At 48.6% G+C, this 16,893-nt stretch overlaps 2 protein-coding genes across 2 annotated transcripts; both read right to left on the reverse strand.

Annotated features, from left to right (window-relative positions):
- Nucleotides 1-3,003: 3,003 nt before the first annotated feature.
- On the reverse strand, nt 3,004-4,494 carry LOC130490390 (apoptosis-associated speck-like protein containing a CARD). The gene is made up of 2 exons (XM_056864216.1): nt 4,221-4,494; nt 3,004-3,284 (listed from the first exon to the last, which is right to left on the reverse strand). The coding sequence occupies exons 1-2, from the start codon at nt 4,492-4,494 to the stop codon at nt 3,004-3,006; spliced, it is 555 nt and encodes a 184-aa protein (XP_056720194.1).
- Nucleotides 4,495-14,903: 10,409 nt separating this feature from the next.
- Nucleotides 14,904-15,950, reverse strand: LOC130490391 (gastrula zinc finger protein XlCGF52.1-like). Its single transcript, XM_056864217.1, has one exon. It carries the CDS (start codon nt 15,948-15,950, stop codon nt 14,904-14,906), a length of 1,047 nt encoding a protein of 348 aa, XP_056720195.1.
- Nucleotides 15,951-16,893: the final 943 nt, after the last annotated feature.

Raw genomic sequence — 16,893 nt, forward strand, 5'->3', positions numbered from 1 at the left:
CCTGCCTGGATGAGACTCTGTCTGGGGTGCCACTATACAATATTAATGAAAGTTTTAGATGGGCCATGGATAGCAAGATACCTTTGGTAAGGCATTTCTCCTCTTGCTCTGGTTCTTGTTGAACTTCAACTCTTTGCTTCAGATTTGACCGGCCTAGAAACACAAACTCACATTGAATTGCCAAGGTGAAAAGTCACAATGGTTTAGTCACTCTTGGAAATGTACTCTTAGATCATTGATCCTTCTTTAAAAAAAGAACCCAGAATGTACTTGTATGCCCAAAAGATTTTAGAATAAGAACCACTTGCTCTCTGAAGAAGCCCCTTATGGATATATCCTTGAGACCCTGTGGTAATGAGATGGGCAGCCACTAAGGACAGGGCCTTCTCAGTGAAGGCACCTTGTCGGAGGATTTCTCGCCTCACAGCAGCTTGCCAGGTGTCAAGCTTATCTAAGCAAAGACAGTTTTGCTCACCCAGGCCTTTGGTTTGGCTACTCCCCCTCCTTTGCTCTTGAGTATTTGCTTTATATTTCCCTTAATAAAGGTTTCATGTGGCTTCATGTGGTTTCATCCAGTCATATTTAATTAATGCATTTGCCTTTTCACATATGCAGTTGGGTGTGTGTGTCATTTTTTTTAACACAAAGCTGATACTATGGTGAGGGAAGCCCCTTATGGATATATTATTAGGAATATCAAGAGAGCAGTCGGTGACAGGCATTTTAACTGCATGGTGTGAAGGTTGCGGACATCACATGCTCTCTAGATAGGTTGATAGTGCTGGGGAGGAGACAGCAGTCATGGTACAAATGACATTGGGAAATATAGGCCTGTGGTCTTGGAGGAAAATTTTAGGTTACTAGGAAGAAAGTTAAAGGCCAGAACCTCAAAGGCAACATTCTCAGAACTGCTATCAGTTCCACACAAAGGGCCAACTAGACAGGCACAGATCAGAAGTCTCAATGTGGGGATGAGAAAGTAGGGCTGGGAAGCAGGGTTTAGATTTTTTAGGCACTGGGGAACCTTCTGGGACAAGCCGAACCTGTACAAAAGAGATGGGCTTCACTTGAACCAGGCTTCTGGAGATGAACATCAAAAGAAGGTGGCAGAGCAGCTTTTAAACTAATCCCAGGGGGAAAGCCATCAGGAGCTGGGGAGCCTCCAATTTGAGACAATGCACTCCAAAGGGACAATTGTGTAAAAACACTCAAGATAATATTGATAGGAGCATGTGAATTTTTAAAAATGTATTTGTTTTTATAATATAAGTAGAAAAGTATATGTATTATGAATGTAAGGTCTTTATGTGTATTAGAAAGCTGAACAATCATACAAATTTAATTTGTTCTTAAATGATCTGGAACTAGAGATGAGTAGTGTAGTGGCCAAGCCTGCAGGCGACACAAAATTATTCAGGATGGTGAAAACCAAGGATGACTGAAAAGAGCTCCAGGAGGATCTCCACAAATTGGGTGAGTGGCCAACAATGTGGCAGATGAAGTTCAGTGTTGGTAAGTGATTCACATTGGGACAAAAAAAATCCCATCTTCAAGGGGCTAATGGGGTCTGAACTTGCTGAGGCTGAGAGGGAAAAAGATTTTGGGGTCATAGTAGATAGTTTAATGAAAGTGCCAACCCAGTGTGTAGCAGCGGTGAAAAAGGCAAACTCTATGTTGGGGATTATTAGGAAACAGACTGAAAATAAAATGGCCAACATTATAATTCCCCTGCATAGATCAATGGTGTGGGCTTATTTGCAATACTGTGTGCAGTTCTGGTCACCGTATCTCAAAAAGGACATCACAGAGCTGGAAAAAGTGCAGAAGAGGGCAACCAAAATGATTAGGAGGCTGGAGCATCTTCCCTATAGAAATGTCAGGGAAGGGCATATTGGGGGGTGTTGCTATGTACATCAGGGAGGGCATAGTGTCTAATAAACTAGAAACCATAAAAACGGCACTCGTCCACAGAATCCTTATGGGTGATGATTCTGGGTCCCAAAGGTAATTTAGTAGTGGGGATGTTCCAAAAGGCTCAGGGTGATCTAGAGATGGAGAATGAAATCAGGGAACCATCCAAGGGTGATGAGCTAGTAATATAGGGAGACTTTTACTACCCTTATATTGACTGGATAAATGCATGATCCAGTTAAGCCAAAGAGATCAGATTTCTAGACATCCTCAATGACTTGCTCTCAAACAGTTGGTCATGGACCCAAACAGAGGGGAGGCGATCCTGGACTTTATTCTCAGTGATGCTGCCAGCAACTTAGTGCGGGATGTGGAAGTAGTTGAGCCAACTGCCAGTATTGACCACAATGGCATCAAATTTAATTTATATGTATGTGGGAAAGTTATATGTATGTGAGAAATCTCACACAATAACATTTTACTTTAAAAGAGGGAACTTCGCTAAAATGAGGAACCTGGTAAAAAGGAAGTTGAACAGTTAGGAGGGTTAAATCTCCGGAAAAGGCTTGGGGGTTACTCAAGTCTACAATACTAGAGGTTCAACTAGATTGTATACCACAAGTCAGGAAAGGTGGTATTGAGTCCAAGAGGTCACCACCAGGCTAACAGGTAAGGTGAAGGAAGCTTTTAGCAAGAAAAAGACTTGCTTCAGAAACTGGAAGGATTGCCCAAACAATGCAAACAAAAGCAAACACAGACTTGCCCAAAGAAAATGCAAGCAAACAATTAGAGATGTAAAAAAAGATTTAGAGGGATATCGCTAAACACATCAAGAACAACAATAAGAAATTCTTTTAGTCTATTAGGAGTAGAAAACCAGCCAGGGAAGCGGTTGGACTATTGGATGACAATGGGAGTAAACACTAAGGGAGGATAAATCGATTGCTGAGAAACTAAATGAATATTTCTCATCTGTCTTCACTGTTGAAGTTATAGGGCAGTTACCTTCTCCTGAACAGATGTTTTGGGCAGGGGAGAATGATTCTGGGCTCTCTGTGCCCTGAATGGCATTGTACCACCTTCTTTATAGCTTCATCTACCTTCAAGGTCTGCTATGAGGAATCGGTTTGTCTTCCTCAGTGCCTCGTACAGCTGATCCTTGCAAGAGGGGTCCCAGCTTGGCACTAGCTTGTACAGCTCCCGCATTTTCTCTGGGTTAGTCTCCAGCGAAGAGATTCTTTCATGTTGCTCATCATCCAGAACAATTCCATACAGCAGATCCAAAACTCCCTCCACTAAGGCAGTCCTCTGGATCAGCTGCTCCTGGTGCTGCTCGATGAAATGAGGCTCCAACGAGAGGAGTGGTTGTCTCCCTGTCAGAGAAAAAACTAGTCTAAGGACACGTCCCTGTCACTGCAGGCTTTGATTGCTTTCTCAGCTATGTCTTTATCGCCAGTGCACAGAGAACTAATTCTCTTAGGGGAGGCTAGAGATTTCCAACAGATTTCTTAGCAACCTACAGTTCCCAGAATTCACTGAAGGAAGCCATGACAGTTAAAGTAAAAAAAAAAAGTTGTCTCTAAACATTCCTAAACAGTTACTCTCTTTAAAACCTGTTTAACTCTTTTCTTTACAGCCAGGGCAAAGAGTGACATTTTATAGCACCCGGATCGGGTCTGGGCGTTTCTCCTCCCGGCTGCCCCCTCCCCACAACCCATTGACTTGAGTAGTGAGGCAGCCCTTCATTTCTAAAGGGGGGCATTGGGTACCTAGTGGAGGATGCCCTTGGCCAGGGATTGCCTTGAATGGGAGCTGGGCGACGGGCTCCTGCCAGCAAATCGCTTAGGCCTTTTATGGCAATGTTCAGAGTTCGGTTGGAAGAACCAGGCGGTTTCTGAAGAGGAACCACGGGGCAGGAAGGGATCAAACTGGAACGTGAAAGTACATGGGGGCTTTCCCAGGAATAACATGTGGCAGGAAAAGGGTGCTGGTTCTAATGGGAATAAGTCTTATATCAGAGGTTATGGATCGTATGATTTTCAACTGATCCTCTCTGACCAATAGCTAATTGATACATTGGAGATTACATCACCTTCTTGAGCTGGTCAGCATCAATACAAACAATTTAACCCTCGTCTGTCTGACATGTAACGAAGCTGGCTATCTAATCCTCAACAGGTTCCACGCTTCGTTGTCCCACCCAGTTCCAACAGGCCCACGTGCGCCCGGATCGGGTCCTCCTCCCGGCCGCCCCCTCCCCGCGAAGACAAGCGAGGCTGCCCCCCCGCACCAGATCCCGCTCCCCTCACCGATCCCGGTGACGGACAGGAGCCTCTGGGCCTCGCGCTTGAGGTTGACGGCTTCCAGCACCTGGGCGGCCACCAGCAAGGCGTAAGGGTAGTAGTTGCTCAACAGCAGATCGCAGAGGTCCAGCGGGTCGGCCTTCTGCAGCCGCTCCCAGGGGATGTGGCAGAAGCCCTCCGGGAGCGGGGTCTCGCTCAGCTTCCTCTTGAATCTCTCCAGCTCCTCCTCCTCCAGGCCCTTCAGGGCGCCCAGCAGGCGGTCCCGCACCGTCTTCTCCATCGCCGCCTTCCAGAGGATGTTTTGCAGCGGCGGCGCATCTTCGTGCCCGTAGCGGCAGCGCTGGGGACCCGCCCGGAGGGAGGGAGGGAGGGAGGGGGGGGCTGCTGTGGCCGCTGTGATTGGCGCTGCGGGAGCAGGAGGGGCGGGGCCTGAGCCTGCTGGCCTCTGGGCTCCGCCCGGGGCGAGGAGCGCGCTCGTCTCTCCGGCGCTTCCCTTCCCTTCTCTTCCCTTCCCTGGGCTGTCGGGGCTGGACAGCTTTGGCCAAGAGCGGGGAGGGAGCGAGGGGTCATTGCTGCACGGGCGTTTCCCCTGGGGTCCGTCGCTGGCTGGACTCCCACTCCCCTCCCCTCCCTCCTGGGGATTCCTGCGCCGGCTACCTCCCAGGCTCAAATCAAGCCCCGCCCCTTTAAATGCCGCTCGGTCATTGGCTCCGCTGAAAGGTAAAAGAGAAAGTGCCGAAGCAGCTGAACGTCAAGAAGACAAAAGTGATTACAGCCACTTTAAACCAAAAAGACAATGTACGATTTATGGGGGAATGGGAGGCTTGGATGATATACTGTGAATATGAATTAGGACTGGGGAAAATGGAAGAGTACCTTTCAGTCTGATCTAGATGATAATATTAACATAAAGAAGTATAAATAATTATATTAACAGAATATTGTAATTGAAAATTAATTGAGATATAAGAATAATTAAGATCAGATCATATCACGATGGGATAGAATACTTTATTAAGAGACGGACGGAGGTGATGGGGAAGTCAAAAAATTTTCCTTTATTTTTTTTTTATATTATGTACTTAAGTAATTATAACAACATTAGCCATGACTTAGATTTCCATACTGCTTTCATTGTTGTTTGTTAATATGGAGAATTTGTATTATAAAAACCAATAAAAAATTATTAAAAAAAAGAAGAAGAAGACAAAAGTGATGACTGCAGGAGAACGACACCACTCTGAGGTTGACGATGAGGACATTGAAATTGTTGAAGACTTTCTATTCCTTGGCTCCATCATCAACCAAAAGGGAGACTGCAGCCAAGAAATCAGAAGGAGGTTGAGACTGGGAAGGGCAGCCGTGAAGGAGCTAGAAAAGATTCTGAAATATAAGGATGTGTCACTGGCCACCAAGATCAAGTTAATTCATTCCATCGTATTCCCTATTACGATGTATGGGGGTGAAAGCTGGACATTGAAGAAAGCTGACAGGAAGAAAGTAGACTCCTTTGAAATGTGGTGTTGGAGGAGAGTGTTACGGATACAAAATGGTTTGTTTAAAATTAAAAAATAATAATTTAAAAAATCAATTATAACAATCTGGGTTTACATTTTGTGTCTGCTGTATACGGCCAGTAATATGTACAATATATGTACACTGTAATTACTTTAAAATATGCATTTATTTTGCAAAAAAATTGTACCTTTTCCCCACTTATGTATTTTTTTGAAAAAAATTATTTCTTATAACAATTAAATGACAGCCTTATAGTTGTGGGTGGGCCCCCTTTGTCTCCTGGCAACCCATATTTTTAGACCCAGTCTGCCACTGACCACGGGCACAGACGGCGGAGCCATTGGGTTGGTTGGTTCAGCAGGGCTGCTCAGGGTGGGAGGACACCTGCTTGGTGTGCAGAAGGTCCCGGGTTCAATCTCCAGTGAAAGGAAGGTTTGGCCTCTGAGACTTTGAAAAGCTGATGCTGCCTGCAGACGCCAGCCTCGCTAGACCAACGGTCTGGCTGCAAAACGAAAGGGGCTCTGGTTTTGTGGTGGTAGAGCTTCTGCTTGGCATGCAGAATGGCCTGGGTTCAGTCCCCAGCATCTCCTCTTTCAAGGCTCAAGTAGAAGTGATATGAAAAACTACTGCCCCAGACCATGGAGAACCGCTGCCAGAATACACAATACTGACCTTGAAAGATGGAGGACTTGACTCCGTAGTCGTGTTCACATGTTCCAGTAAACACGAGTAGGTGAACCACCTGCCTGCGTCTGTTTGTGCCAAAAAGCCAAGGCGTGCTTGTTTTGCAAATGAACCCAGTGCCTGAATAAATTGGAGGGAGGGGGTGTTAAACCACACGTTTAGTTCTGCGTTGAAAGTTTGAAATTGCTTGAATGTGTTTTTTGATGCTCCAGGCGTCCCCTTTAAATTCATTCTCTGCCCACCCCGTCCCAAATATGGTTGCTTCAGGGAGGAAAAACTTTTGATCTACTAACACCTCCCATTAGAAAGGGACATACTTTAAAATCCATCAAGAGTCCAGCAGATGAACAACATTTGTGTGTTAAGTGATGTCCAGTGGCTTCCAATTTATGGCAACCCTATGAATTAATGTCCTATTGTTAACACACTTGCTTGGGTCTGGCAGGCAGAGGGCCTTTCGGCCTTCCAGTGGCAAACACACAAACAGCGCGGCATGCTGTGACCAGCTTTTCCAGTGCCCCAACAAGCATCCAGTTCGAACATTCATTCATACAATACTGTGTGTGTGTGTGTGTGTGTGTGTGTGTGTGTGTGTGTCAGATTTCTTTTTTAAAAGAAACAGGAAGCAGCACCAGGCAGTTTACAAACTCCGAGGCAGGAACTCCACCCCCACCTGAACCAACTTCATTTCTCAAACTTGGTACCTCCAGGCGGATGTCTTCCAATGTAAAGAACATTCCTGTCCATCCACATATTTTAAATGTCCCAACTCCACACAGATTGTTTTTTTTTAAAGAATGACTGCAGTGAGCAAAGTAACTGGGAGAAAAACATTTATTTGTATTTATAATGAACAGGATTTAGGTAGCACGTTATCTGCTCACAAATGAAGATTACCCCCCACACACACCAGGCAGTGATATCAAACTGTAAAAAAAATCATATTTTGGGGATATTTAATAATGGAAGCCAGAGTGCCTCTAGTATCTTGAAAACAATGGAGCTATTTATCGTCTGTGAATTTACATGGAGTTGCTGTTCTCGAGGTGGGGCTTGGGTCATCTAGTCTGACCCTCTGCACAATGCAGGAAATTCATGACTAACTCCTCCCCACATCCCCAGTGACCCCTACTCCATGCCCAGAAGATGGCCAAGATGCCCTCCCTCTCATGATCTGCCTGAGGTCACAGAATCAGCATTGCTGACAGATGGCCGTCTAGCCTCTGTTTAAAAACCTCCAGGGAAGGAGAGCTTACCGCCTCCCGAGGAAGGGGGGATATGATGCCAGAGAGAGGGCCCTCTGAAGTTGCCATTTTCTCCAGGGGAACTGATTTCTCCAGATCCCACCAGGAGGTTGGCAGCCCTACATGCAGTTGAATTTCACTTGGAAAGACAAGATGGTTTTTACCTGCCGCTGAAAAGATAATGGCATGTACCCAATCATGCATTTCCTCTGAGAGCATTTCTGTTTGCGAGAGTGGGCAGAGATTTCACAATCCCCCCCAAATGCATACCGCAGACCCGTTTGGGGTTTTTTTTTGCCCCTGCACCACCAAGAACAAAATGGGGGGGCTTAGTGAGCTGTACTGAGAGGGGGAAGCAGGAAGGTCCTGCTCTGTGAAGCCCACTGATTGTTGGATACACGCCAATATAGGGGGAAGCCAGACAAATATGCTGGGCCAGGCATTTCATATGAAGAGTGCCCAGCCTCTGCCCACCCAAATCTCCAGGAATTTCCCAAACTGGAGCTGGCAACCCTATCCAGCTGAGTCTAGAATAGAGGCAGGATCATACCAAGGACAGGCAGGCCTCCAGAGACCCAGTTCTTGCCCATGTAGGGTGTACTAGACTAGACCTTTGAATTCCCCGAACTGGAGACCTATGGACTTGCCACTATTCTTTCTGCAGCCAGCGCACTGGTAAAAGTGACAGAAAGGCATTGTGGCATACTGAGTCTATATCGCATCCTTATGTCCACCTAGACCCGTGTTGGCGAACCTATGGCACGGGTGCCACTTCCGGCACTCGTAGCCCTCTCTGCCGGCACGCGCGGTTCCTCCAAGCCGCTGGCCTTTCCGGCTCTGCCCTGCCCCGGATGGGGGAGGCTGTAGCCCAGAGGTGGGGAACCTCCGACATCATTGGCGGTGGCCCCCGGACTCTCCCACAGAAGCTGCCGCCATTGCCGCCACTGGAGCGTGCGTGGCCGGCCAGGTGGGTGGGAGAGCGGGGAACAGAAGCCGAGCGCCCACACTCGGCATGGCCGGCGGCTTCTCCGGCGCCCTCTGGGCCTGTGCGGGTGGAGGGGCGTGGCTGGCCGGTGGGTGCGAAGGAGGCGTCCTCCGCCCTACCCTGCTCGCCTCTCACTAGCCTGCCGCCGCCGCCACGCCCCACCGAGTGGCAAATCCAAGGCAAAACCTCCCATGCATAAATGGCCTCTTTCTTTTTCTGTCTCCCTCTGTCCTTTTCTTTCCCTACTTTTCTTTCTCTCCCTTGCTCCATTTCCTTCTCCCTTTCTCTCTCTTTTTCTTTCTTTCTCTCCCTCCCTCCCTTCCCTTTCCTTCTCCCTTCCCTTCTTTCCTTCCTTCCTTCTTTCCCTCCAGCGGCTTCTCCGGCGCCCTCTGGGTCTGTGCGGGCGGAGGGGCGTGCAGTCCTATTCCACCTTTGAAGTGCCCACAAGCCATCCTCCAAACACCTTTCCATTTGTCTTGATATGTAGAGAGAAAACACTAAGGAACTAGTTGCCAATCTCCAGGTACTAGCTGGAGATCTCCTCCTATTACAAGCGATCTCCAACCAATAGAGATCAGTTCCCCTGGAAAAAATTGCCACTTTGGCAATTGGACTCTATGGCACTGAAGTCCTTCCCCAAACCCCGCCCTCCTCAGGCGCAAAAACCTCCCACTCATGGCAAAGAGGAACTTGGCAACCCTAGCCTCTCCCTCTGGGCCCCCTCTGGGGGTGGTATTCAGGTTAAATTGCCGCATTGGCACTCGGCGATAAATAAGTGGGTTTTTGGTTGCAGTTTGGGCACTCGGTCTCTAAAAGGTTCGCCATCACTGACCTAGACCATCGGCCAGATCTCCCGTTCTTGAGTGCTCCAACAATTGATTGAAAGAATTTATTTTACAGCATTAGCCAGAACACCTCAGCCATGTTACAAACCTAAAAATAAGTAAAATAATCTCTTTGTCTAGGAAATATCAAAGGATTAAAAAAAAATGAAACCAATACTTTACCAGTTAACATTAACCAATACCATTATTGTTAATAATCTTTTCCAAATGGATCTTAATCTCTGTGGTGCTGAATTTGGCTACTTGAGAAAGTCAAAAAGAGTCCCCGTCCCATAGAAGAAATTTCATTTCCTCTTCCTCTTTGTCGAGCTCCCTTGAATTAATAAGAGGATAAACCAACTTCTGCTGAATAGCTTTATAATACCTGCATCTGAGAAAGACGTGGCTAGTATCTTCAGTTTCCCCTGCCCCACCATGGCATTCCCACTGTGCTCTTGGAAGCTTCCTACATTTCCCCTCCAATAATGCTGAGGGTAAAGCTGAGCTGATCACTCCAACGATTGAGGCTGCTAATTTCTTGAGCTGCCATCTCTGGCTTTGAGAAAGCGGTGGCTCATTTGGATATGACGACTCACTGAAATATAGGGGCATCCCCCTTAAGAGCCAGTGTGGTGTAGTGGTTAAGAGCGGTGGTTTGGAGCAGTGGACTCTGATCTGGAGGACCAGGTTTGATTCCCCGCTCCTCCCCATGAAGCCAGCTGGGGGACCTTGGGCTAGTCACAGCTCTCTTAGAGTTCTCTCAGCCCCACCTACCTCACAAGGTGTCTGTTGAGGGGAGGGGGAGGGGAGGAGATTGTAAGCCGGCTCGATTCTGCCTTAAATGGGAAAGTCGGCATATAAAAACCAACTCTTCTTAACTAACATAAGCCGCTTTGTAAAAATAAAGCCAGTCCTGAGATGAGAGTATCTCCAAGCATTAACTAGAGGGGGAAATACCTTTTAAAAATTTTGACATGAGGACAGACTGCGTTTGAGCGTGGGCAGAAACACTTTCCTTCTTTCAGCATGTGACAAAAAAACAATCTTGAAATAAAATAAATTTGAGGGGAATTACCTTAGATTAGGTAAGGCTGCTTACAGAGACTCCTTTTGCTTCCTTGCTTGGTATTGAATTGGGTCGCTGCCTGGTTATGGAGACTTCTATCCAGTTACTCTTATTTTTTGTCCCACCTTTCTTCCAAGCCCTGGCGGGAGGAGGGGTATAAATTGAATTCAAAAATAAAAAAAATATACAAGGAGCGCAAGGCAGCCAACATGGTCCCCCTCACCATTTTCTCCTTACAATAATCCTGTAAGGTAGGCCAGGCTGGCTATGTGGCTGGCTCAAGGTCACCCCTTCAATTTCACAGCAGACTGGAGTTTTGAACCCAGGCCTCCCAAATCCGAATCCAGGATTCTAAGCGCGACATTAGACTGGCTCTCCGCCACTTCTGTTGTGGCTGCTGAGATCAGCTTGGAGCAGGAAGGCGGGAAATACCACTGATCTGGTAGCTTTTCTCTGCCACTTATGGCTCTGATGGATACGGGGTGGCAAGGGTGTGATATTACAAGAGAGGTCTCAGGCCTTTGGCCCAGGTACTTGGCATAAATTGGCAGGAGGTCTGGAAGAAATGGTGCCAGGAAAGCAAAGGGGATTGGCCATTGTCAACCTATTGGCCATTGTCAACCTATTGGCCAACCTATTGGCCATTGTCAACCTATTGGGGCACAATAAAACCAAAGTCCAGTGGCACTTAAAGGACTGACAGCTTTTACTTCAGAGTGAATTCGTGAGCCACAGTTCACTTCTTCAGATCATACCCTTCAGATTTCTGAGGGACTGAGCTGTGACTCACAACAGGTCATGTCGAAATCAGTGTTGCTCTAGCCCTTAAGGCCTATTGGACTTTTGTTTGGTTTTACCTTTTGGCCTTCCAGTGGCAAACACACAAAGCTGTGACCAGCTTTTCCAGTGCCCCGACAAGCATCCAGTTCGAACATTCATTCATACAGCACTGGGGTGTGTGTGTCAGATTTCTTTTAAAAAAGAAACAGGAAGCAGCACTGGGCACTTTACAAACCCCAAGGCAGGAGTGCCACCCGCACCTGAACCAGCTTCATTTCTCAAACTTGGTACCTCCAGGCTAATGGCATCCAATGTAACGAGCATTCCTGTCAATCCACATATTTTAAACGTCCCAACTCCACACAGATTTTTTTTTAAAAGAATGACTGCAGCGAACAAAGTAACTGGGAGAAAAACATTTATTTGTATTTATAATGAAGAGGATTTAGATAGCACACAATCTGTTCACAAATGAAGATCCCACCCAGCAGGCAGTAATATCAAACTTGTTAAAAAAATCATATTTTGGGGATATTTAATAATGGAAGCCAGAGTGCCTTTAGTATCCCGAAAATAATGGTGATATTTATCGTCTGTTAATTTACATGGAGAATAGGGCTGCCGTTCTCTTGGAGTCACAACTGCTCTCCAGATGACATATCAGTTCCCCTGGAGAAAGTGTGGTAGACTGTATGATATTATGCCCTCCTAGGGTTGCCAGCTCTGGGTTGGGAAATTGCTTGAGATTTTGGGTGTGGAGTCTGGGAACTGTGAGTTTTGGGGAGGGGAGGGGCTTCAGTGGGGTATAATGGTCACCTTATATTGCTGCCTTGCCTTTTTCCTCTGCAGACTAGCATGGCCACTTTCTTAGAGGTTCTCTATGAAAAGTTTCAAGATCCGTGATAAACATGGAACTGGGAGGGACAAAACCTTTAGGCCCAGGACATTATAGCTCTATTCAGACTTATGACGGCTTGGATCCTATGGCCGACTTCTGTGCACTCTAGACAGCCTTTGCTATGGAGTGCGTTTCCTCTTCTACTTACATTTTTGTTTGCGCAAGATCAGTGGTTTTTGATGAGTCCTCGTGCTAGTGGAAAAGGAACTGCGTTCCATGGCACAGGCGGTCCAGCATGCACAGAACTAGTCCACACAATCCCAGCTGATGTCCTTGGGTTAGACACAAGCATCTTTGGGTTTTAAAAAAAAGACTGAAGAGGTGTCTCTTTTCACCCTGCAAAAGTGTGTGCAGGGGGGATCATGGGACTTGCATGGACAAAAGGCGCATGGGATGGGGGCTGAAGTAAGGAAGATTGACAACAAAACCTGGCTGGATCCAACCCACTTAAGAACATAAGAAAAGACCTGCTGGATCAGACCAAGGCCCATCAAGTCCAGCAGTCCATTCACACAGTGGCCAACCAGGTGCCTCTAGGAAGCCCCCAAACAAGACAACTGCAGCAGCACCATCCCGCCTGTGTTCCACAGCACCTCATATAATAGGCATGCTCCTTTGATCCTGGAGATCCTGATTAGTATCCATTTTAACTAGTAGCCATGAATACCCCTTGCTACCCACAACAGCAAAAGCTTTGGACAAGAAAGGGTGGGGCTCAGAAACTGGCAACCTTGCTCAGGATGTGAAGGATCCAGGTATCTTCCTGGCATGGTTAGTACTCGGATGGGAGACCGTCAAGGAAGTCCAGTCACTACACAGGCAGGCAATGGCAAACCGCCTCTGTATGCCTCCCTCCTTGTAAACCCCATGGTCCTGGGGTTGCCATGAGTTGGCTGTAACTTGATGGCACACAATTATTAACTGCAGGTCAAGGGTAGGTCACCTTTTGTGGCCCAAATGCTGGGGGCGGGGGGAGAAGCCGTACACCTGCTTGGGGGGGGGGGAAACCCCTGCAACATCTACTGGTGAAGACGTTGGTGACAGCCCAACAAAATGGGGAATTGGACAGATGAGGCCTGTATTTGGCCAAACATGCTTGGAGCAAGCCAAGCAACAGCGGTGTCACCAGCCTCACCAAGATTCGCTGTGTACTCGGCTGGTGGCTGTGCAGATGTGGGAGATGACAACGAGCCATAATCCATGCCTGCTGCCTTCTCCTGGACTGCCAGCCCCAGCAGAGCTGCTAGGACCTTGGTTGGAAATCCGGCCCTGGGTGCCAAATGAAATGGCCTGGTGGGCTGCGGTTGGCACGCATGCCAAGGGGGTTGTCTGGCCCTGCCACAGGTGACCAAGGGAGAGCACGATCACCATCAAAGAGCAGTGCAGACTTAGAGAGGGCGCTGAAGCTCATCCACTAAGTGCTGGAATTGAGCGGGAGAGGCTGGGGAGGGACTGTGGCTCAGTGGTAGAGTATCTGCTTGACGTGCAGAAGGCCCTAGGTTCAACCCCCAGCGTCTCCAGTTAAAACAATCAGGTCATAGGCAACGTGAAAGACCTCCACTTGAGACCCTGGAGAACTGCTGCTGGTCTGAGTAGACAACACTGACCTCGATGGACCAAGGGTATGATTCAGTATAAGGCAGCTTTATTTATTTATTTACTTACTTTATACCCGGCCCTCCCCAGCCACTGCCGGACGCAGGGCGGCTTCCGACAATAGATATACAAATGCATCAATTAAAACCTCACATTAAAACTATAAAGCTAGACTCGATTTAAAACACAGAAGGTGCCCAAAGTCAATCGCTCCTGTAAAAATATTCACCGAGGAGGTTGGTAAAGATGGAAATCAGCGAGGCCAAATCCCTCCAAGGGGCCCACCAACCTAAGACAAGAAAGGCTAATGGTAACAGGGATGGGGAAGGCACAGAGAGGGTCAAAAAGGGTAGGGTAGGGAATGTTGGGGAGTGGAAGGGCAAGGAGAGCGCATGTGTGTTCATGTGTGTTTAGTTTCCGATCCTTTCCTGGACACTACATAGACTGTGCAAATCTTCTAATGTTTTGCTCTTGCAGCGCTTTTGTGCAGAAGGAAAGATGTAGCCCACCCTGTGCACAAAAAAGCCCAAACTAAGATGAGCCGGTCAGACCAACCAGAGCGGCAGTGAAGACAGATCTGACGCCTAGGCCAATGGGCCCAGGAGAAACTATTAGATTCAAGGTTTTAAGGTTAAGGGGTGACATGATAGCCATGTTTAAATATTTGAAGGGATGCCATGTTAATGAGGGAACTAGCTTGTTCTCCGGTTTCAGAGACTAGGACACGGAGTAATGGATTTAAACTAAGAGAAAAGCGATTCCACCTAAACATCAGGAAGAACTTTCTGATGGTGAGGGTGGTTCGACGGTGGAATGCGCTGCCTTGGGGTAGGGGGTGGGGGGTGGGAGTCCCTGTCTCTGGGGGTCTTTAAGCAGAGGTTGGATGGCCATCTGTTGGGAGAACTTTGATTTTGGGATCCTGCATGGTAGGGGGTTGGACTGGATGGCCCTTGTGGTCTCTTCGAACCTTGTATGATTTTGAAGGGCAAAAACTGGTAAAACGGCAGCCTCTGAGAGTCCTGGGCCACAACTCTATGGGGGCCAATAGCATGACAGAAGGAGAATAAGAAAGGAAACGAGTCTACAGAAGAGCTCTATGCTTGTAAGAGAGCCGGTGTCTCTGCCCAGGGGCCACCAGTGAGAGGGGTGACCGGTTCGCCCTCTCCCGAATGCATCTGTTTCTGGTGACGGGTGAACTGGGGCTTGTAACGGAAATCTTTCCCGCAGGCCAAGCAGGTGTACGGCTTCTCCCCCGTGTGGATTCTCTGGTGCTTGATGAGGTTGGAGCTCACGCAGAAGCCCTTCCCGCAGTCCGCACACTTGTAGGGCTTCTCGCCGGTGTGGATCCGCTGGTGCTCGATGAGGATGGAGCTCTGGGAGAAGCACTTCCCGCACTGCTCGCACCGGTAAGGCCGCTCCCCGGTGTGCACCCGGTGGTGGGAGAGCAGGTGGGTCTTCTTCTTGAAGCGCTTCCCGCAGAGGGCGCAAGGGAAGGGCTTCTCCCCCGAATGGGTGCGCTCGTGCTTCAGGAGATTGGAACTGAGGGAGAAGCGCTTCCCGCAGAGTGCGCACGTGTAGGGCTTCTCACCGGAGTGGGTGCGCAGGTGCTTGACCAGGTTGGAGGTGCGGCTGAAGGCCTTCCCGCACTCCCGGCACGGGAAGGGGGTCTCCCCGGTGTGGGTGCGCTGGTGCTCTGTGAGGGTGGAGCTCCGGCTGAAGCCCCGCCCGCACTCAGTGCACGTGTAAGGCTTCTCCCCCGTGTGGGTGCGCTGGTGCTCCACCAGGGTGCTGCTGCGGCTGAAACTCTTCTCGCACTCGCTGCATGTGAAAGGGCGCTCCCCTGTGTGGATTCTCTGGTGCTCTATCAGGTTGGAGCTCTGCGAGAAGCTCTTCCCGCAGTCGGTGCAGTGGAAGGGCTTCTCCAGCACACGCCGGGGCGAGCTGGCGGCCGGCGGATCTTCCAGGATCCCCAGCATGTTGATGTAACCCCCCAAACCTGGCGCATTGGAGCCCCTCCGCCGCCGTCGGAATGGTGGGGGAGTCACCTGAGGATTCTCTGGGCTCTCGCAGATGCCTTGGAGGTTAGGAGCAGTGCTCTTGGGGGACAGCGCATTCGCAAGAAATTCTGTTTCCTCTTCCATCCTCCCATCACCTACATAGAAAAAGAAGAACTTTCTCAGAATGACAGGCACTGGTGAAGGGGTCGTGGCTCAGTGGTAGAGCATCTGCTTGGCGTGCAGAAGGTCCCAGGTTCAATCCCTGGCTTCTCCAGTTAAAGGGACCAGGCAAGTAGGTGACGTGAAAGACCTCTGCCTAAGACCCTGGAGAGCCGCTGCCAGTCTGAGTAGACAGTACTGACTTTGATGGGCCAAGGGTCTGATTCAGTATAAGGCAGCTTCATATGTTCCATATTAAAAGGTAAAGGCAAGCACCGGGTCATTCCTGACCCATGGGGTGATGTCACATGCCAACGTTTCCAAGGCAGACGTTGTTTATGGGGTGGTTTGCCAGTGCCTTCCCCAGTCATCTTCCCTTTACCCCCAGCAAGCTGGGTACTCATTTTTCCGACCTCGGAAGGATGGAAGGCTGAGTCAACCTTGAGCCAGCTACCTGAAACCAACTTCTGTCGGGATCAAACTCAGGTCATGAGCAGAGTTTGGACTGCAGTACTGCAGCCTTCCACTCCGCGCCACAGGGCTCCTGTGTTCCATATTACAAGTGCTTAAAAGCTTTGTTCCTTACCCCAGCGTGGTGTAGTGGTTAAGAGCGGTCGTTTGGAGCAGTGAACTCTAATTTGGAGAACCGGGTTTGATTCCCCACTCCTCCACATGAGCTAATCTGGTGAACTGGATTTGTTTCCCCCCTCCTCCGCATGAAGCCACCTGGGTGACCTTGGGCTAGTTCTCTTAGAGCTCTCTCAGCCCCAGCTACCTCACAGGGTGTCTGTTATGGTGAGGGGAAGGGAAGGTGATTGTAAGCCAGTTTGATTCTTCCCTAAGTGGTAGACAAAGTCGGCAGATAAAAACCAACTCTTCTTCTTATCAAGACTCTGAGAATTCCTATGGTCGGTCAAATCTATTTCCT

Source organism: Euleptes europaea, chromosome 18 (genome assembly GCF_029931775.1).
Source record: "Euleptes europaea isolate rEulEur1 chromosome 18, rEulEur1.hap1, whole genome shotgun sequence".
Classification (NCBI taxonomy): domain Eukaryota; kingdom Metazoa; phylum Chordata; class Lepidosauria; order Squamata; family Sphaerodactylidae; genus Euleptes; species Euleptes europaea.